The sequence below is a fragment of the Pangasianodon hypophthalmus genome, chromosome 2 (genome assembly GCF_027358585.1).
Source record: "Pangasianodon hypophthalmus isolate fPanHyp1 chromosome 2, fPanHyp1.pri, whole genome shotgun sequence".
Taxonomy (NCBI): Eukaryota; Metazoa; Chordata; class Actinopteri; order Siluriformes; family Pangasiidae; genus Pangasianodon; species Pangasianodon hypophthalmus.
The window spans coordinates 28,181,423-28,203,119 of record NC_069711.1 but is presented as its reverse complement, the minus strand read 5'-3'; the positions used below and the strand labels follow the sequence as shown (position 1 = coordinate 28,203,119).

The 21,697-nt window shown below is 38.7% G+C and overlaps 1 protein-coding gene across 1 annotated transcript in view; it reads left to right on the top strand.

Annotated features, from left to right (window-relative positions):
* The window catches only part of LOC113538328 (E3 ubiquitin-protein ligase SMURF2), a 74,025-nt gene extending 56,729 nt beyond the window's left edge, over positions 1 to 17,296 (top strand). Inside the window, exons 12-20 of the mRNA XM_026933299.3 lie at positions 4,451 to 4,640; positions 8,503 to 8,606; positions 8,817 to 8,931; positions 9,109 to 9,287; positions 9,542 to 9,679; positions 10,037 to 10,157; positions 10,308 to 10,509; positions 11,356 to 11,431; positions 13,184 to 17,296. Coding sequence (XP_026789100.1) covers positions 4,451 to 4,640; positions 8,503 to 8,606; positions 8,817 to 8,931; positions 9,109 to 9,287; positions 9,542 to 9,679; positions 10,037 to 10,157; positions 10,308 to 10,509; positions 11,356 to 11,431; positions 13,184 to 13,283 — 1,225 coding nt within the window. The 3' untranslated portion in view covers positions 13,284 to 17,296. The remainder of the gene's footprint in view (positions 1 to 4,450; positions 4,641 to 8,502; positions 8,607 to 8,816; positions 8,932 to 9,108; positions 9,288 to 9,541; positions 9,680 to 10,036; positions 10,158 to 10,307; positions 10,510 to 11,355; positions 11,432 to 13,183) is intronic.
* The last annotated feature ends 4,401 nt before the right edge of the window (positions 17,297 to 21,697 follow it).

The window sequence follows — 21,697 nt, the reverse complement described above, 5'->3', positions numbered from 1 at the left end:
GTTTGATTCAAGTCTGTTCAGCTGTTTGTCTGCCAAGTCAAGGCCTGTTTTATATTAACCATGTATTAACCATTAGCATTGAGACATGGTTAATATAAGGACATATTAACCACGTGTCAGCATTAGGTGTACAGTTTCACAAACCCATGGGTTTCAAGCAGCAGTGGCTCATGGCCATAGTGAGGCAGGGTGACACTAATAACATAGCCTCAAACAAAGTTAAGAGAGGCTATCACACTTGATGTATGCTATCTAGTGAATTTTAGCACAAACCCATAGTCGGCAGTAGATAGGTGGTTGTAGACGTATCTCTATTCAATTGTGGTCGATACAGCAGGTTCAGCAAACTTTCCAGCCCAACTACAAAAAACACACAAAAGACCTGTAAGTAGTCCAAAGATTTTTTGGCAATGGAAAAGCCTTTGCATGAGAAACAAGGTCACTGTGGTGCACACTCATCTCTGACGTACCGACATCATCAACGCCATAATCCCCCTTTCCCTCTCCCACTCTGCACAATATATCTCACAACATAAATGGTTCTGAACATCATAGACACACTGTCTGCACTTACAGTTTGCCATTGTTCATGGAAATATTTTTTATTTCATTCCTATAAAACTAAAACAATGTCTTGTCTGAGGCACAGAGTATTTTTAAACTAGCCCCAATTTGCCAACCCTGTCATTAACTGTCTTGTCCGCTGCTCCTCCCCCAAGCATTAGGCAGCATGAATCTTGCCCCAATTAGCCTCTATTAGCGCTTATTGCAGTTTCCATTTTTGATCACTAGGTGCAATAATAACTCTATGGAGCATAAATGGGGCAGCGAACACACTGCCCCTCAACTCAACAGAACATCAGCTTATATCTGTCAGATAGCTGTCAAATATGTAGCTGGTCACTCAAAAGAGGAATTTAAAAAGTATGGAATTGTGAGTGAGGACCTAATGGAGAGTAATGTTTATGGAACGGCTGATATGTATGGTTAGGCTCTGCCCACCTGCCTGTATGTACGAGCTGCCACTGGATTTCAGGGCATTAGTGGAGGCTGTAACACTTCAAAATAAAAATAGACTATAGAGTTTATGAGCTATCATGCATAAAACATGTTAGTACCTTAGTTTTAAAAAAATGACATGGTTTAAGAAGTGCCTTTGGGACAACCCAAGCCAAATTTAACCAAAGGAATGTCAAATGTATGTCCAATTATACCTTGCCTCTAAATGACCTTATTATTCTGCATGGGAGTCTCTTCCAACAGAGACCCTGTGTGTTTGTTTAAAGCTTTCCCCTTTTTCTCTTTCCTTTTTCTCTCAGCAGTTTGTGGTCGCTAACCTCAGGCGCTACCCACTTGTTGGCTCGAGTGAGCTTTGACAGTGAGCCAGTGAAAGAGCAAGAACCTTTCTAAATTACACCTCCTCAGTACGTCCAGACATATAAGAAACATTTTTAATGGTCTGGTCCAAATAGAGTAGACCAAATGCAGTGTTGTTGGGTATTTTTAAAATCTCAGATTGAAAGGGTGGGCAATGGCACACGGTGCTCCAATTCGGAAAACCACACTCACAGAAGTGCTGATGTTTAGTCTCTGCGGTTAGTGCTTGGGCCCTGTAGACTGACTGTGGCCTTTTTGTGGATTACTGGGTTTCCATAATGCCACAATCTATAGCAGAGGACATGAAGACCCATCATTCTCTCTCTCACACACACAAACATTCTCAGACTAACATCAACATCCTGCAACAAACATGGTTCTTCTACAAGCACATTCATCAATGTCTAACAACCACACACCACACTTCTCCCAACAAGCACCCTTCTCAAACATCACCAGTCTCCAAGAAACATTCTTTCTCACATTCAGTGTTGTCCACCAGTGCTTAACATTGTTCAACTCACAAAATCTCCCAATAAACACAAACATTCTCAAACAAACATTAGCTTTCTGCAACAGAGTTCGCCAACAAACATTCAGTGCTATCCAACAATGTCTCAACATTCACCTAAACCCACATTCTTCCAACAAACACCAACATTCTCAAATCATGACTCTGGTACTGTCATGGTTTTTCAAACACTTAATGCTTTGTTCTCCGTGTGTTCATGTGGGTCCTCCTACCTCCACAAAAATGCCAATAGGTGGACTTGCTTTGCTAAATTCCCTGTAGGTGTCCGAGTGTGTGTTTGTGTGTGTGTGTGTGTGTGCGCGTGCGTGGTGCCATGCAGTGGACTGACGTTTCATCCAGGGTGTATTCCCACCTACCCTGACCAAGAAAACGTGCTTGCTTAAGATGAATGAATAAATGCTGTTCAACAAGCACTCAGCATTGTCTAATCTTGCCAAATTCTCAGATTCTCTCAACTTTTTTTCAGCAAGCATTGACATTCATTCATCTTCAGTACCTTATCCTGGTCAGGTTCACAGCGGATCCCAGGGACACTGAGCACAAGGTGGACACACACCCTGAATGGGATGCCAGTCTATTAGAGGAAACCCACAGACAGAAACCCGAGGTCAGGATTGAACCCCGGACCCTGGAGCTGTGAGGCAGAAATGCTACCTACAGAAATGTTTTGCACCAAGCACTGAACAGTCAAGCTAATACTGTTATCTAACAAACACTTGTCCAATTAACCAGAATCTTGAACATATGGCATCCTCATCATTTACTCCATTTTAGAATCAGGAGCTCTATGTAGTACCCCAATACAGGGAATGGATTTTGTCCATCCGTCCATACCACTTATCCTACACAGGGTCACGGGGAGCCTGGAGCCTATCCCAGGGAACTCAGGGCACAAGATTGGTGAGACCCTGGACTGGGTGCCAACCCATCGCAGGGCACAATTGCACACACATTCACATTTTTGAAATGCCAATCAGCCTACAATGCATGTCTTTGGACTGGTGGAGGAAACCAGAGTACCCCATGGGGAGAACATGCAAACTCCGCGCACACAGGATGGAGGTGCGATGCAAACGTGCTAACCACTAAGCTACTGTGCCCCCCCGGAATGGATTTTGTGATTCACTACATAGTTTCTTCATGATAATGCGGGTGTCCAAAGTCTAGTCTAGCCTAGAATAGATGATAGATAGCCCACCAGCCAACATGTTGCAAATATTCCTTTAAGCTGACGGTGGCAGCAGCTTAATTGCAAGAGGCATTTTTTCCTCTGACTACACCTGCAAATTAATTTACTGAATGATATTTAGTCTTGGCTACAGACAAAAAGCACAGAGATAAGTGAGAAGGGGTGAGTATTTTGCATAATTCAGAAATAATTGGCCCTCGGGTATTCTGATATGATCTGATCTGGCCCCCTTTGAAAAACGTTTGGACATCCCTGATGTAATCTTCATACAGTGCATTGGTGGATATCCTGAACTAGGATAAGTTCAGACACTACTTACTGCAGTGCATTGTTTGTGCATTGGTTATTCTTCTGTATTTTCTCAGACATGGCTTAAAATGAGCACACTACCTAGTCATTATAATAAACATTCAAAGACTGGACCACGAACCACACATGGTTAAGTTGGTTGCTTTGGCAGGTGTTAAAAAAAACACTATGTTGGTGTCCTCTGGACTTTCCCCTTGCAAACCAATGTGCATTAGCGTTTTTTTCTTTAATCACACAAAGTAATCATATGTGCTAAAAACACACAAACCTGAGGGTAACTGGTAGCTCTGTTATGCTGTATGAGGCATTTTGCTGCCATGGTGTGGTCCACTTAGGGTGAAAGGAGTGGGAGTGGTCTCTTCCAGGATGACTGATGTAAATCATATTATGGCCTTTGGAGGCCATGAAATTTGGAGCAAATTGAGAGAATATATGTTTGAAGAACAGGACTTATCTCACCAGTACAGTTCCAGAGTCTTTTAGAACGTACAGTATGTGCACTGAAGCTATTCTGGAGACTCGTGGTGGCCCAACATCATATCTCACTAAAGGCTCCGAGCAACCTTAATCCATGAATACCTTCTAATGAGGTTCATTTTTGGTCCTGTGGGTACACAATATGGAGCACAAAGTATGAACTGTTGGTGCCTTTCCAAGTATTTCTGCCCTTTTGGTGTGAAGCCCAACAGGTTTCATCAAAACTATGCACTCTTGTTTTAATGGAGTCTTTGAGCCTGAGAAACCTGAGAAAAATAAATTTTAGAACTGGGCAGGCTGGTATGTGTAGAGTTAAACAATCCAAAGTCTTTCCATTTGTGAAACACACATGACCTGTGTTCTTTTTTCCCTTTTAATAAAATAGTGTATTAGTGTTTGGGATGAACTGAAGTGTTTGTTCAGCAGGTAAAGACTTCAGTTAGACACTGGGACAGCAGTCAGGACTTCATTAGGATTGGCTTGACTGGATGCAATAACATTCTCTTCTGTCGCTTGCTCTGTGTCTTTGTTTGTCTCTGACTCTCTCTCTCTTCTCCTCTCTCCAGTCGTGCCCCCCAGCTGAAGGAGCAGCCTGTGCTGTGTAATCTCCCTGAGGAGGCTGAAGAGTGTTTAACTGCTCCTAAGTATAAGCGGGATCTGGTGCACAAGCTGAAGGTGTTGAGGCAGGAGTTATCTCAGCAGCAACCACAGGCTGGCCACTGTCGCATCGAGCTCTGTAGAGAGGAGATCTTTGAGGTGAGTCCCAACCCTTTGGCTCCTTAATCCTCAGCTCATTAATACACCTACAGCTGTCCAGTTATAGAAAATGAATCATCTTCTGACCAAACAGATTCGAGAATTCAGCAGTTGCTCTTTAAAACGTTTGCGCCTTACCACAGCTTATTACTTCCTCTAACCTTGAACATCAGCCATTTAAACTGTTGGCAGCTTAACAGAGCTCATCTGTTCCTTAACACAGATTTGGCTCTTTATCATAGCTTCCTAACAATTAACACTATTTTCTTACATTTTCTGCTCTTTAACGTGTATACCTCTTAACACAGCTCAATTAACTCAACTCATTAAACCTTTTGTTTTTTAGTGCAGCTCATTTGACCTTTTGCTTCTTAAATCTTCTCCTCCTTAACATTGCTCCTTAAACCTTCAGCACCTTATCCAAGCTCCATAAACTTTCTGCCCTTAACACAGATTCGTAAACCTTTGCATCTTCAAAATGTCAGGATCTTAATATGTCCTCTTAAACCATGAGCTCCTTAAACCTCCAGCTTCAACTCATTAAAGCTTGTGCTCTTCAGCATATCTTCTTAATTCTTCAATTCCTTAAGACAACTCCATAAACACTCAGTTCCTTAACACATCTGCAAACCCTCAGCTTCTTAAACTTTCTGCTCCTGAATGCAGCTTCTTACCATTTTGCACTACAACATTGTTTCCTAATTTAATGTGGCTTAAACCGCCTTCTGCTCATTAGCACAAGTCCTTAAACCTGCATCTTGTTAAATATTCGGCTCCTTAACCCTTCTGCTCTTTAATGCAGTTCCTTAAACCTGCAGATTCTTAATGCAAGAAGCATTTTGGAAGAATGATTTCCCAGATAAAAACCATATCCATATGTAGAAAGTAAGGAATGAAACACTTGGGAGTGTGCAGTTTTAGGAAAATAATTAACAATCGATTAATGTGATGCAGCCTGACAGTAAACAGAGTTACTATAACTACCCTGAACTTGATTATTTTCAATAAGCAGCACATCCTGAAAGTGTTTTTTTCCTCTTATACCACAACTACAATTTTTTATTTATTGAAGAACGGCATGATGTACCGTTTGTCCTTAGATACATTTGATGTCGTTGAACATCTCTGAAACAAGTTCTTGTTATGGCTTACATTATAGCAACTATAAACAGTCGCTCCCTCCCCAGCCACTCTTTTGTCTCTCTCTTGAAGTTAATAAGACAAAAAACTGCAGCTTGTCATGTTAGAGAGAAAGTCCTCTGTCCTGAAGACTTTGCGGTGTTGGGAAAATATCTTGTACCTGAAAAAAGGAACAGCTTTTCCTCTGGACACTGGAGATGCCTTCCAAACATGCCAAATAAACGTCTCCTTTAGGAAAATGTCACCATATCAACAATTCTACACATTTTTTAATTCATTTACATGAAGCTTCTGTCATACAAGTCCCTGTCTACGTTGTCACTACATAAACAGTGTGTTAGACTGAGTGCATTAATATAAACATGTGATGTGCCTTGCAGCCGAACTACTGTCAGAGCTGCCTTTATAGAAAGTTAATTAAAACCTTCTGACCAATCAGATTCAAGAATTCAACAGGCTGTGGTATAAAATGACTTTAAAACGATTGGCACCAATAAGGAAAACTATGGCATGTATAATGATTATACTATAAAAAGTTTGTATTACAGTCATTAAAGAATACTAATAATATTCCTTAATAGTAATCAGGCCAAGGACATGGGTCAGGTGCATTATGGGGTAGTAGGGCCTTTTCGCCCTGGAGCACTGTTACATTGCATATTTCCAGAATCCAGGCACGGTTGAAGGGAAGAATGCAAATTTCTCAAACAGCAGCACAACCCCACTCTCCCTAGTCATATGTTTCCTGGAAGGCAGACATTCCTGCTGTATGATGTCAGTGGGAGAGAGAGATGGAGAGAGATGGAGAGAGATGGAGAGAGAGATGGAGACTTTGATAAGGAAGCTATAACTTCTTAACTCTTGGCAGCCAGCAATGAAAATGACTATTTCATTATCAGGTCAGGCAATAAAATAGGATAATGTTTTCGTGATTAAATTATGTCATTATGAATTATTGTTTTTTAAGTACCACGGGTATCTGTAAAAGCAGCCATTGTTACTTCTGACACAAATAGTTGATTGGATGTTAAAATCTTGTTGAAACCAGTTGTTTAATATCTTTCTGATTTTTCTTCCTTGTTAAAATGTTTTGTTAAACAGACCATCTATTATAATAAGATTTCAGCCTAATAACCATCTATTATAATAAGATTTCAGCCTAATGTGGCATTTTTCATAATCTAATGCAGCATTCAAAAACAGACATTGCACTCTTTCGGGGTGTTCACCATGCTAAGACACTAATGGCACACCTTTGTGGTGTTCACAAGTTTAGAAGTCGAAATGTTACAGGATATTTAGCACAGAAACATGATGTAATGATGTTCATCAATATGGCAGAAGCCATGGAAGTTTGGTTTACTGTTAATGCTAAGTTATCTTTTCACATTGGATTTGCTGGTAAATTGTAAAAAATATTGATATTCTTGACGTTTCGTCTTGTCTCTGCTCTCATTATAACGTTACACTGTCTGTAAAAAAAAAAAGACTTCACAACTACTTCCTGGGTAAATTGTTAGACTAGGTATTAGTTAGTTATTAGGTATAGTTAGTTATAGTTATATGCAGTGCTATTAGTTAGCTTATGCACAGCATCTAGAATTCTAGCAAGACTAACTACCTGAATGGTGAGCATATTGTGTTCGCTTTTCTTGTATTGAACGCACAAATTCACAAGTTTCATTTTAGCACATCATAAATATTATGATACATGTTGAGCAAAAGTGAGGAAATATAGCGCTCTCCATGCTGGCGTGGCTCTTCAGTGTATCACTGTGTATTCAGATGCTTCTCCCACTGCTCCTGTCGAGAATACACTGCTGGAGTGTTGAGTTTGCTTTGTGTAAAGCTTGGAAACAGTCGAGTGGTTACATAATTTTAACAAGTGCTATAAACTCATGCTCTCGCTCTCATTTTCAAACTCGTACATTCTTTTCTTCCCCTCTTTCACCCATGTTCTTTCTTTTCTCCATGGACATCTTTAGAGCTGCTTGGACGCTCTGTAGTCGGATATTTATTGCTGTCCGGGGAGTTTTTCAACATGTTTTGTTAGAGAGAATTGAGGTCCGAGTGTTTCATAGTGTAGAATAACTTGTCTGGTAAATACAGATTAAATAGGGTGGAATCATAAGCACTTCATGAGACATGCATATGCATTGAATACAAGAAACATAACATCGATACAAGACTAATGAATTTATAAATCATCTTGCAAATACATACACAGTATATACACATGCATTATTCTATAAATATATTATTACATGCTTATGTATATTATGAAGTTGTTGTTGTCTAGTGAAGTGTTACTGACCTCACTGATACTGTTCCATTGGCTGAAATCATATACATGCTCAGCTACATAGCTGTCATACTTATGTATTAGTATTTTTTAGTCATTTAAAATGGGCTTTTTCACTAAGCTAGCTTGTTCTTATTAGCTAGCTTGTTTTAGTTTGCAAACTTGTGTTACAATATGGGATCTATCTTTGGTGTACATTAGTAATAAATAAATGTTATTAAATATAGCTAGTTTGGTAGTTAGCTACCATTACTCTGTAAAATAAAGTATTAAATAAGAGTGAGAGTGTATAATTGTAGGATCCAAACATTTTTACCTAATTTACATAGCTAGCTCAACACAGTCTTTTGTCAACTGTCTTAGAGAGTTTTTCTTAATCTGTGTGTTGGTGTGGCTGTGTGTGTGTGTGTGTGTGTACAGGAGTCGTATCGGCAAGTTATGAAGATGAGGCAGAAGGACTTGTGGAAGAGGCTGATGGTGAAGTTCAGAGGAGAGGAGGGGCTTGATTATGGGGGTGTGGCCAGGTACAGTATGTCTATATAGGCTTTCATTCATCCGGCTGTTTTTAACATAAAATGAAGTAAAAATGAAGGCCACATGATTCATAATAAATAGTAATAAACAGATGGTTCTCCACTTCTTCATGAGTTCTCTATTATATGTTTTGTATTTACCATTTTGTGTCTGAATATTTGGAGATTACTATCTGAGCTTCTGTGTGATCTCTGCATTAGAGAATGGCTGTACTTGTTATCCCATGAGATGCTCAACCCGTATTACGGCCTGTTCCAATACTCACGTGATGACATCTACACACTTCAGATCAACCCCGATTCTGCTGTCAACCCAGTGAGTCTCACACACACACACACACACACACACACACACACACAGAAATGTTGCAAATTAAGACAGAAACTCACACTATACTGTACACATAATTATATACATATTTATACTTTAAACCAAACCCTTGTTCTGTGTGTGTGTGTGTGTGTGTGTGTGTGTGTGTGTGTGTGTGTGTAGGAGCACCTATCATATTTCCACTTTGTGGGCCGGATCATGGGCATGGCAGTGTTTCATGGCCATTATATCGACGGAGGCTTCACTCTGCCCTTCTACAAACAGTTACTAGGCAAATCCATCACACTTGACGACATGGAGGCCGTTGACCCGGACCTGCACAACAGCCTCGTCTGGATCCTGTGAGTCAAACACACTCACATTCACAAACTGTGTAGTTAAACACACAGGTCACTTTTTGCAGTCATCATAAATAAGCCCTATTTACTAAAAAGTGGTATTTTGTGATGACAATATTGCATAAAGTGAACTTCACTTACAGTGAAATTAACAGTATTATCAGCTTTCCTAAACAACTAATTTCATATTGAAAAGCAATTGAGTGTCTTTAACATCTTGCATATTAAATATGAAACATGTTATATGTGTTGGACAGGGAAAATGACATCACAGGTGTACTGGACCACACATTCTGCGTGGAGCACAGCGCTTACGGACAGATCATCCAGCACGAGCTTAAACCCAATGGCAAGAATATCCCTGTCACTGAGGAGAACAAGAAAGAGTATGTCAGGTAAGCCAGAGCAACCCTAACCAAATGAATGCATTTACTAAAGAGTGCATGTCGCAGCCCATGAATACGCCACATCCTATATGTTCCCCAGTTAATGGCTGGTTTTACTCAGTTGTGTCCTCATGCGCCTTTTTCAGGATGTACTTCTGCTCTAATTCTTCTCTATGACTGGTTCTGGACCTCTACTATAGCAATACGTGATCTAAATTGTAATAAATATTAATGTTTATATTATTCCAAAGCCTGGCCCTTCCTAAAAAATGTTCAGTTAAAAGACACACATAAATCTGCTCCTACTGTATTGTATCAGTTCTGTATTTGTACTGTAAAGCCACTGTACTGGTCTCTTGTCTGTAGGCTGTATGTGAACTGGCGCTTCCTACACGGGATCGAAGCTCAGTTTCTGGCTCTGCAGAAAGGCTTCAACGAAGTCATACCACAGCACCTACTCAAGGCCTTTGACGAGAAGGAGCTGGAGGTATGCTGGAAACCTCAAACATACACACACACACACACACTCTGAAAGAGAGTAGGCGGTGAAAGGGATGTCCACAGCAGACAAAGACACTCAGGGAGTGTCAGGGGAGTATCTGGTCATTTCTGTTGCAATGTGTTTTGTCTCCTGCAGCTGATCGTGTGTGGCCTGGGGAAGATCGACATCCATGACTGGAGGGCAAACACTCGCCTGAAGCACTGCACGGCCGACAGCAGCGTGGTGAAGTGGTTCTGGAAAGCCGTGGAGTTGTTTGATGAGGAGCGCAGAGCCAGACTCCTGCAGTTTGTCACCGGCTCATCTCGAGTGCCTCTGCAAGGCTTCAAGGCCTTACAGGGTCAGAACATGAACAAAACATACACACACACACACACACACACACACACACACACACACACACACACACACACACACACACACACATACACATTATTATGTTTTTTACATGATACCATTGCAGATTGCATTTTAAAGCAAAGAGAGTAAATTTTAAAACAGCAACTGCATAAAAAATGCTTAAAAATGAATCAGAATCAGAAAAGAATTCCAAACAATAGTTGTGTCTCAAAATAAGACACTAAAATGTCAGCCAAGTTCTCAGTGGAGAAACAAAACACAGTGGATCATAGTTTTATAGTTTTAGTTTTAGCAGTGAAAAACCTGAAAGCTTGAAAACACAGCCACAAATACAAGACCAAAATCCAATAAAAATACACAAAGTCAGAGCTCAAAGTCACCAGAAGTTACCAGATGTTTAAGTCTGTAATTAAGACCTGTAATAATGTCATTTCAAAGATACCTTATAAAAACTCTGATTTGAATATTATAATGCAGTGAATGTCAGTAAATTCATCATTCAGGCTTTTGTTTACGTTTTCTGGCCCAGAAATTAACTCTGCCGCCAGCTCTAACAGCATAACTCTTGCCCTTTTCCTTAAAAACACAACTCACAAAAAGGCATACGCACTTTTAACAGACGGAGAAGGGGAAAGTTGGAGGGGAAAGCTTTTCACTGTGTTCAGGGCTGTACAAATTACAAACTCCTTCTTTAAAGCAGCAGCCAGTAACACTACCAAGGAAGATGCTAGTTATTAACTGTGGTTAGCTTCTGCAACATTGACGGAAGAACGTTGTGTGTGCACTTTGTTTTACTGACTTGGCATCTGCTCTGATTTGTGTGTAGGTGCTGCAGGGCCCAGACAGTTCACCATCCAGCAAATCGATGCCAGCACCAACAACCTCCCTAAAGCCCACACATGGTAAGCGTGCATGCGCGCGCACACACACACACACACACACACACACACACGCGCACACACACACACACACACATTTTGCTATCATTGGGCCTCATTTATCAATCTTTTAGTAGAGTTGTGTGTAAATGTTTGTGTAAGCCAAACTGAACTAAACATTTCCACCAGATTTACCAAAGTTTTGGAAACTCAGATTTTCTATATTTTATAATATAATATGTACAATAATATATACTAAATATACTATTATTGAACATCGTAACAGCACATGAAAAGGCCAAACTATGGAGCTGAATTACAGAAAAGGTGAATTAACTGAGATGAAAAGAAAAGGGTCTGAAATGAAAATAGTGAGCACCAAGCACATCATGCAGGGAAACTTATTTTATTCAAAGCAAAGTGTCTCGATGACTGTTTGCCAGAACTCTCCAGTGCACCGTCCCCGATGGGAAAAGCAGGAAGACATGTGGGATAGGAATAGGAAGCCTGATGATGGCACACTAGGTAGTATATCACCCATAGATGGAGACATGCCAGATCGGTCACTTATCAGTCACGTAGTACTGGCTTTAATAAAGTGTTGCACAGCGTTAAAGTGAGATAACGTGGAAAACGGAACCAGCTTATATACCATTTGAGCCCACCTTCTTTTTATACAGCGGAATTCTGGTCTTATTGGTCTTAATTTATGGGTTTATGTTTGCTTGCTTTCTTTTTTATATTTAATATTTCTTTAGTTAATGCCATTAATATGAAACGACTGGGTTTCACAAAATATGTATTAAATTTGTGAGTGTGATTAAAATACATAGTCTTCTTATGTGTAAATTTACACACTCAGAAGCATGAGTAGGTTATGGATGTTTTTCAGAAATTACACGATTTTCATGAATAACAAATTTCTTTTGTAAATTCTTGTACAGACGAGTTATGAATAAATCTGTTCGTATCCAGCTTGATAAATGAAGCCCATTGTTAGAACCCTCCGATGACTTAATTATAACTGTAGCTATGCATTCAATTAATTCTAATCTTAATCTCAGTAACCAAAACTAAATCTTTTCGTTCTTCTGCTATTTGCAATAAAATAATAATAATAATAAAAAACATATCCCCGGGAAGACACACTCACACAGAATGACTCTTGAAGCTGTGAGTGTGTTGCAGTTAAAGAACATTCTGGCATAAATTAGCTTTCAATATATAAGGAATAAAACAAGAAAATAACAGTGCTGTTATTTGAATGATGGGATGGTGTGATGTGAGCTGATGCGAAGCGCAGTTACTATTAACACCCCAAAGTTAATTATTTTACTATAGTATTTTGCAAAGTGTTTTATTTTTTATTAAGTCGTGACATCATGCAATTTACAGTTACATTTAATGTGTGTCCTGAAGACCTTTTTGTGGTGGAAAACATAACGATTGAGTGCTGACACCCGAGGCTTCAAAACATCAAAATTTATACGTTTTTCTTTGTCAAATATTAGCACATTTTTTAATTCACTTGGAGCATCCACCTTATAACAACAAGGAGATGTTACCGTAGAAACGAGAATGGTCAGAATTGGTCAGAAACAATCAGATTTGAGAATTCAGTAGTGCTTTGGTACACGTTTTGTCCACACTGTAGGAGGAGAATATGCATGTTAATAACGGATGTATTGATGGTTGTATTTTTTGCTTTGGCTAACACAAGTTTAAACAGATGTTGCTTATGTGTTGTTAATTTCCTGCCTGCTCTTGTGTCCATAGTTTTAATCGCATCGACATTCCTCCCTACGAGAACTACGACAAACTGTATGACAAGCTGCTGACGGCCATCGAGGAGACCTGCGGCTTTGCGGTCGAATGAGGAACCTACACAAACACATGCATACACACACACACACACACACACACACACACACACACACACAGAGCTGCCATCAGCAATTTGGAGAGTCCAACGTTGGTGTGATATCACTGCTAGCGCGGAGATTATTATGTGACAAATACAGCAGGAAGAGGGAACGAATGGAACCACATGGTTACCTTCTTTTGTTACCTGTCATGCTTTATTTTTTTGTTAACCCTTTTATCTTCTCTCAGCTGCTATCACCAGATCTAGAGGTAGTTATGTTTAGTCCAGAAGTCTTCTCTTGGCTTCAGTGAACAAGGTGAAACTAGAAATGAGAATTTTGCCTCCCCTGTATAAAATATGAAGGCTGTATTGAAGGCAGGGTAACATTTTCACCTCCATCATGGATGTCTTCCAGACAACAGCATTGCTCAGGCTCAGTTCTAAAATCTCTTTTTGATTATAATGAGACTCGCATTGAAAGTAAGTAAAATGCTGAACTATGCAGTCTTCTGACCATAGACATGCATATTAGAGCTGCAGATACACATTAAAGAGTGCATGCTATGAGAACCATCACTCCAGCACCATGTACTCCCCTATTTATATTTTAATTTTTCAGTTCAAACTTTAAATTAAAAATCTAATTAAGTCCATAATATAATGTGATGTGATTAAATTGAGAAATTCTGGCTATAACAGTTATTGTTACAGGAGTGGATGAGAGTGGAGTAAAAACTAAACAGAACGGTGGTTCACGCACCACTACTTCAAATAATAGGTCTATTGTGTAAATGTACACTTCTAGAAGAAAGATTAACTCTAGAACACTATTTATTAACAGTGTAGGTAGTTGTGTTTGTAGAGAAAATTGGCTAGCTCGATTAGCTAATGATTCATTGAGGAAAGTTTACGCTATCTTCCCAGACGCGCGTTTATTTTACAGCACAGCAGTATGACAGAGGACCAATATCATCACATGCTGAATGACATCGCCAGCTATCTAGCGTTCTGATGTGTGTGTCTATGGTTGTAAGCATCCAGGATTTGGTTTATACCTAAACAAGTTATGCAGGAGTACGTAACTAGTAAAAAGGCAATAACATTTACATGTATTCATTTGACAGATGGTTCAATTCAGCATACAGCTTGGGAGGTTAAAGGTCATGCTCAGTGGCTCTTTAGCAGGCCCAGGATTTTGAACTCACAACCTTAGGGTCAGTAGTGCTTAATTTAATGGCTCTGTACAGCCATTAAAAACTGATTCAGTTACAGACAAGAACTTTTCATCTCATCAAAAAAATGCACCATGACCTTAAGCCCATCACACCCGGTGACGCTACAGCCGTCTGTGGCTGGGAGTCCAAGAGAGCAAAATTGGCCGTGCTCTTCGGGTGGGAGGGATGGCATACTCTCTCTCTCCTGTCAGTCACAGTGACGCTAGCCGATTGTAGACATCTGTTAACTCATGTATGTGGAAGAGGGCGGATAGCACTTTGTCAGAATGGGGATTGTTTTGAATTTTTATAGCACCACGTGCAACAGCAACACCAATGGTGCTAAGAAAATACGCTAACTGGTACGAAGAAGCAAGATTGGGGCTGATTTCTTTCTAGACCAGACTGTAGATTCATGCAGCCTATCAGTGACAGTCACGTTCAGCCAAATCCTTGAAGGTGTGTACATTTGAATCCCAGGACAGAGCCACTATAAAGCCCTTAACCCTCTGCTGTATGCTCAGATTGTATCATGTATAAAATGTCTAGGGTAAATATTGCATGTCGCTTTGTGTAAAAACATCTACCAAATGAATAAATGTACATGTCCCACATTTTCAGCATCACATTCATTAGGATATGAAGGGAAACACTGATCCTAGATCAGCCATCTTGCTCAAAAGAGCTTGACACCCCAGGACACCTTGAGAGGACTTTAGAAAGGAGGCGAGAAAAATAAGGGTTAACCGAAGAGGTGAACTTACTTCACTCGAATTGTGTAGCTGATTTGTACGAGTATATATCCAGTATATCCACAACTTTTATAAACGTGTGTTTTATATCTTGCTATTTCAGGATGTAACCTCAGGTCACGTAGGACTGTTTTTTGTTCACTTTTATGAGACTGGATTTTTTTTTCTTTGTTATGTTATTGAGGTTGGCCAGCAGTCTTCTGTGTTAATGAGATCTAAGTGGTTGCCAGCATTGTTCACTCATCAACCCTGAGCAATTTTGGTTGAAATACAGCATTGAAGACAGCATTGTGAAAAACAATAACACATATCTCAGTGTTCCAAAGAACTAATATTTTCTAATAAATATCTAATATTAATAATTAAAATTAATAATAAATTAATAAAATTAATAATAATAGATATTTATTAGAAAAATATCTAATAAATATCTAATATTTTCCCGTCTCCGTTAATCTAGGTCAGTCAGTCAGTCATTCAGCTGAGCAATGTCTGGAGTCTAACCTTTGCTTCTTCACTGTTGGACTGGTTCTGCAACTCTAATGTAGACTTGTACCTAAGAACCGCTGCGGTAATCATAAAGCCTGTCCTGTGCTCATCCTAGGACTCTTCTATACACCTATTTTCTCTAATGATTTATAATCTCAGTATCCTGTCACCCTGAAGTCTGGTTCCGCTCAAAGCTTCTTCCTCATGCTGTCTCAGGGAGTTTTTCCTTGCCACTGTTGTCTTTAGCTTGTTCATCTAAATCTACAACCGGATTTCTGTAAAGCTGCTTTGTGAAGATGTCTTATTGAAAGTGCTATATAAATAAAATTGAATTGAATTGATGTAACTAACAAATAATGGATGTGGGTCTCACCAAAATCGATCAATGTCCAGCTGTTCACACTCGCTTAAAATAGTATTGTTAAGCTACATTTCGAGATGAATGATTTTGTAAAATAACAGAATTGGTTACAGATTTAAGTACAAAGCAGAAATACATTATTGTCCATCTTTTGTCTACAATTCCAAATTTGGTTGGTGGGATGATCAATAATAAATTCAAACTCAGGAAAAAGTTCTTCGATTGTCCAAGCTGGTTGACCCATAACGCTAAAGTATTCAGCTTCACATTCAAATGTTTTTTTAATGTTTATCAATGACACGGTCACACTCTCTCCTAAACCACATCTGTTGGGTTTGATACAGATATTTATTGATTTTGGGTGAGCTAGACCATTACTTGTTAGCTAAATTATCAAATGTAGCGCTAGTGCAAAACTAAAGAAGCAAACATCAGGCAACAAGCATGGCTTAGCTGATTGACTACATTTGGGAAAAATTTGTATTTGGGTTTGTAAGTTTATATTTCACTGAATCTTTGCTTTAAGTTAATGCATCATGTTTATAACATGCTTTTTAACATTTATATGACTATGGATCTTATAACATTGTCCTTTTTTTTGCAGCATCGATATCCCCAAGGTTATTTAGTCCATATATGTGCTAAAAACCTTAAGTATGCTCATAAGGGTGCCTTATAAAGTATGAAGTATAAAAATATTTTATATATGCTGATGAGTGCTTTGAAGAGGTTTCATAATGCATATAATAATCATCAGATTTTTTTTTTTTTTTTAGTTTTTCAATAACTGACCATCTTCCATTTGTTCAGTATTGTTATTATTATTGTTATGTAATTATAATTAACATGAACTCATGCTGAGTGTTCACACAGTTTGGACAATCTGCGCTCTCACACTTAATCAGTTGCCTTTCTAGCATGTTCCACTTAATCCTTCTGTGTTTGGTGTGATGTGTGAAACAGTGTTTTGGTTTCGAGTGTGTGTGCGTGCTTCAGTATGTACAGTATGTGTGTGTACAGTGTGTGTGTGTGTGTGTGTATGCTTGTGTAAATAAGCTTGATGAGTATTTGACTTTTAATTTCATTTGTATTTATTGCTGCAGCTGTTCTGCGAGCTCATTATCTGTCTGTACATAAGAGGACATGCAGGGGGAAAGTGTTCCTGCTGTGCGCCTCTAAACACGAGCAATAAACTCCGAGCTGTTCGCATCAGCAGCGTTCTGGTTTAACAACACGGCTCATGTTGTGTTGCTTATATTAAACACGAGGTGGTGAGGTCGAGGACTTGTAGATTTATTCACTCCCTAATTGACTATCGATATTTACACCGCAGCGCTGCTGAATTCTCAGTTCTGATTGGCCAGAATGTGTGATTAATTTTCTATAACAGTAGTCCTGACAGTAGTGCAGTAGCACAGGTTTATATATACAGATTTATACTATAGAAACAATGTGCTCGTTTCTATAGTAACAACTCATTCTCAGGGACTTCTACGGCAGACACTCCACAAACGGCTTTTAAAAACGTGTAATTGTTGGTTTAGTGAAATTTTCTTTTAAGAGATGTTTATTTGGCATTTTTGGAAGCAGGCTCCAGTGTCTGCGCTTTGTAACAGTCAGAGTTTTTCCAGTTCTCCGAAATGGGAATGGTTTCAGGACCGGGGGCTTTACAGTTTGTCTATAATAGGACAAGCTGTATTTCTTTTTGTCTAATTACCTTTTTAAAAAAAAGACGAAGAAGAAGAAGCTGGTAAGAAAAGGACTATTTATAGCTGTAATTAATAAGGAATAAAACATGATGTGTTGTTATGGGAAATTAATTTGGGATGGAAAAATTCTTCTCTTCTGGCTACTGGGTCAAAACCCAGATTATGGTCAAAACCCAGTAGGAGTATGGAGCCAAAAACCTACTTGACTAAAAGCCAAAAAGTACAAAAAAGTCTACTTTTAAACATACTCAAGTATTCAAGAGTAAATATTTATAAAAGTAAAGACCTTTAACTGATAGTCTGAGTCTGAGGAGCATTTGGGAAAGAGATTTAAAACAGCAGTGCGATGAAGAGAAGACCTGGTGTTCCATTTGGGGGAAAACATTCCCTAAATGTACTTCTGCTGGCAAGCAGGAACTTAATTTCAAGTTTATTAACAGGATCTCTCTTATACCAGTTTGACTGTATGGAGTTTATTCAATCAGATCTGATCTATGTTTTAAATGTCAATCACATAAGGACACTTTTTTTTTTCAATTTTCATGGGAATGTAAGTTTTCTAGGGGGAAAAGTGCATTCTATTTTTCAAGAAATTTAATATATACAATTTGAATTTATATTTACTTATTAACCAACTGGAAGATACTTTTGATCATCTCCTAGTACATGTGCTGCTTCTGCTAGTCTTTACTGCAAAAAAAAAAAAAAAAAAATTGCCACTGTTCTCCCACTTGAGAAATGAACATATGACATCCATGAAAAACCAGGTATATATGTTTCGATGCTATGCTTACATGTGAAATAAGGTGGGAAAGTTGCTTTTTTCTTTGTCCGTCACTGTCATTTGAGAGAGAACACGTCCAATCATACGCGTCTTGCCTTCTTTCGTTTATCTTTTCTCTTTGCTTTCTAGTGAGATTTTTCCTGTACTCTCTCTCTTTTTTGCTCTTTCCATTTCTCAGCTCTGCTTTTCTTTTCCTGTCTGGTGATAACTTTAACACTACTGGCAGCTCTCACTGGCAGTGAAATAAACTGACCAGAAATAATGTTCACCCATTCAGACATGAATGGCCGAGTCCAAGGTGACGAGTGTTATAATATTCTAATTCATCATTTTTACAATAATCAGACCATCAATAGCTCGGTTACAACATTTTGTCATTTTCAAACCACTTTTCTAATTTGTGGTCAATGCAGTATCCAATGTTTGGGCTGCAGAGGCTCACTATCGAGGGTTGAAAACATTCTTCACCAGTGGACACAAACGCCATTTTCAATGTTTCTGACAATGTGAGGAAACCATCGCTCAGAATCTGCCCTCATCTACAAAGTTCACAGCGACTTTTCACATATAAATTATTTCTAATGAAAGTATAATAATTTCAGCTTGCAAGTCCTTAGACTTTAATATCCAGCAATATGTTCGTGGCAGGATGTAAAGACATTTCCAATTCTAAGAATCGTAATGTAATCACAGGACTCTGCATGTATTGAACACAAGGCAGGAAAGATCGAAGTTCAGTTCAAGGCCACTTGGTTAACGATCGATTTCCTATAAGGCAGATTGCAGCAAGCTTATCAGGTGTGTCAGAGAGGTGAATCCGCATTAAAAGAACAGAGCCACCTGAGCGTTTATCGCAGGCGCTGGACATGATGATGTGTTGGTTATAGGTGCTTTTCCTACATTGACTGGATAACCATTAGAATCATTTGCAGTCAGCATTCCAGTTCCTCCCAGACGTGTTCAGTGGAGTTGAGGTCAGGGCTCTGTGCAGGCCACTCAAGTTCTTCCACTACAAACTCAGCAAACCATGTCATCATGGAGCTCACGTTGTGCACGGGGCCACTGTCACTGGAACAGGTTTGGGCCTTTTAGTTCCACAGTAATGCTACAGCATACAAAGACGTTCTATACATCTGTTTGCTTTGTGACAACAGTTTTGGGGAAGAATCACATACGAGTGTGATGGTCAAGTGCCCACATTCTTTCAGCCATATGTAATAAGTGCACGATTTTCCGACACATTTTTCACAAGATTATTATTTTTTTTAACGATTTAGCTAATCATTGCACGGGGTTTTATTCATAAAGCTATTCATCCATAATTGTGAGTATTTTAATGGCTAGAAATGTAGATTCCATGTGAACAGGTTTGAATGTCACACTCAAGGTGACCGATTTTGACCAGTTTGGAAATGGATGAAAGGTTTCTGAGTGCTTTTCGCTTATATGAGATCTTATGGACTCTAAATGATTAACCACTGGTGTGCAGGTTTTTGCAAATATGAACTTCTCTTTGGGATTATATTTAAAAAATATGCTTTTTAGATGTACATCCACTAATCACTAATCAAATTACTGCATAAGGCATCTGAATTTGTATACACAATGTTCATTTCTTATCTTACAGCCCTGTTCTCTAGTCTCTTTTTGTTGACATGGGCCCATGGTACATTTTTGGAATCCTGTACACTATCTGAAACTGTAATTGCTATTGTGCCTCTAAAAATGAACACTGCTTAATTCTGTGACATCTGTAACCTGACAATCCAGACATGAATGTTATTGATATGTTTATTTTACTTAAGTATTCTACTAACTCAGACCAAAGTAGAATTTAGCTATTGTTTAATACGCCCTTGTGGATTGAATGCTAAGGTGGCATTAGCAACAAAACAAAACTAGCTAGCAAATATATAGTATAATTTAAAGTTAACTTGCCTCATCATGCATTTTCGGGGATAGTTCATGTTCACGTAGGAGACGAAAGAGAAATCTCATCCTTTTGGATGTGTTGGATGCTGCGGCCATTTTGTTGCGGTAATGAGTCACAGGTGTGTGCTGTGCTAATTAGTGGGCGGAACCAGCATCTGCCCAAAGACCAATTAGCACAGTTGGGGGCAGGTTCATTTGACATTTATGTGAATTTGATTGTGTGTTTTTATTTATTTATTTATTTATTTTTTACATTTATTTGAGTAAGACTTCAAGTATTAAACTGAAACGCAAGATTCCTTCCATAAGTAAAGAATGAAACACATAGGGGAGTGCCGTTATAGGAAAATAATCAATGACAGGGTGGGGATAAGTGCAGAAGTGGATTTTCTGTTAAACAGAACGTCCCAGAGTGTTTTATTCCTCTTATACCACAACAATTACAATTTTTATTTATTAATGAGCGACATAATGTGCTTTTTTAACCATTTATATGTGTTAATGTTTAATGTTTTATGTTTAATATTGTGGAACATCCACAAGACAGGTTAGTTCCAGTTATCACTTATGTTATAGCAGCTGTAAACAGTAGTTCCCACACAGTCTCTCTTTTTTCTTAAGACAAAAATATGCTGCCTGTCATGCTACCGAGAAACTGCAAACTCCTCTTTTGTGAACACTTTGCAGCACAGTAGCAGAAAACCTATTGACTGTTACAAAGCACTGACACCAAAAACTCCTTCCATAAATATTAAGTAAAAGTCTATTTAGAGAAAAATTCCTCTTATCAACTATTATACAGCTTTATTTGTTAAATAACAACAGGATTCTAATCTGTTTATTATTAGCCCTAGATTATGTACATCTTCATACAAATACAGTTGATAAATACAGTGAAACATTTGCATACACTGAGGCTAAAGACATTCAAATTCAATTCACATTTCATGTTACCAAACATTTCTTTTGGTAAGTCACAAAGTTCATCTACTTTGTCCACATCGGAGGTGATTTCAAAACAATCCATTAGAGACAGATTTATTTCAGCATTAATTCACTATATCGGAATTCCAGTGGTTCAGAGACTTACATATACACCAAGCTGACTAACACTTAAACAGGCTGGAAGATTACAGAAAAGACTTTGACTTTGACTAATGACTTTTAGAAGCTTCTGCTTGGCCA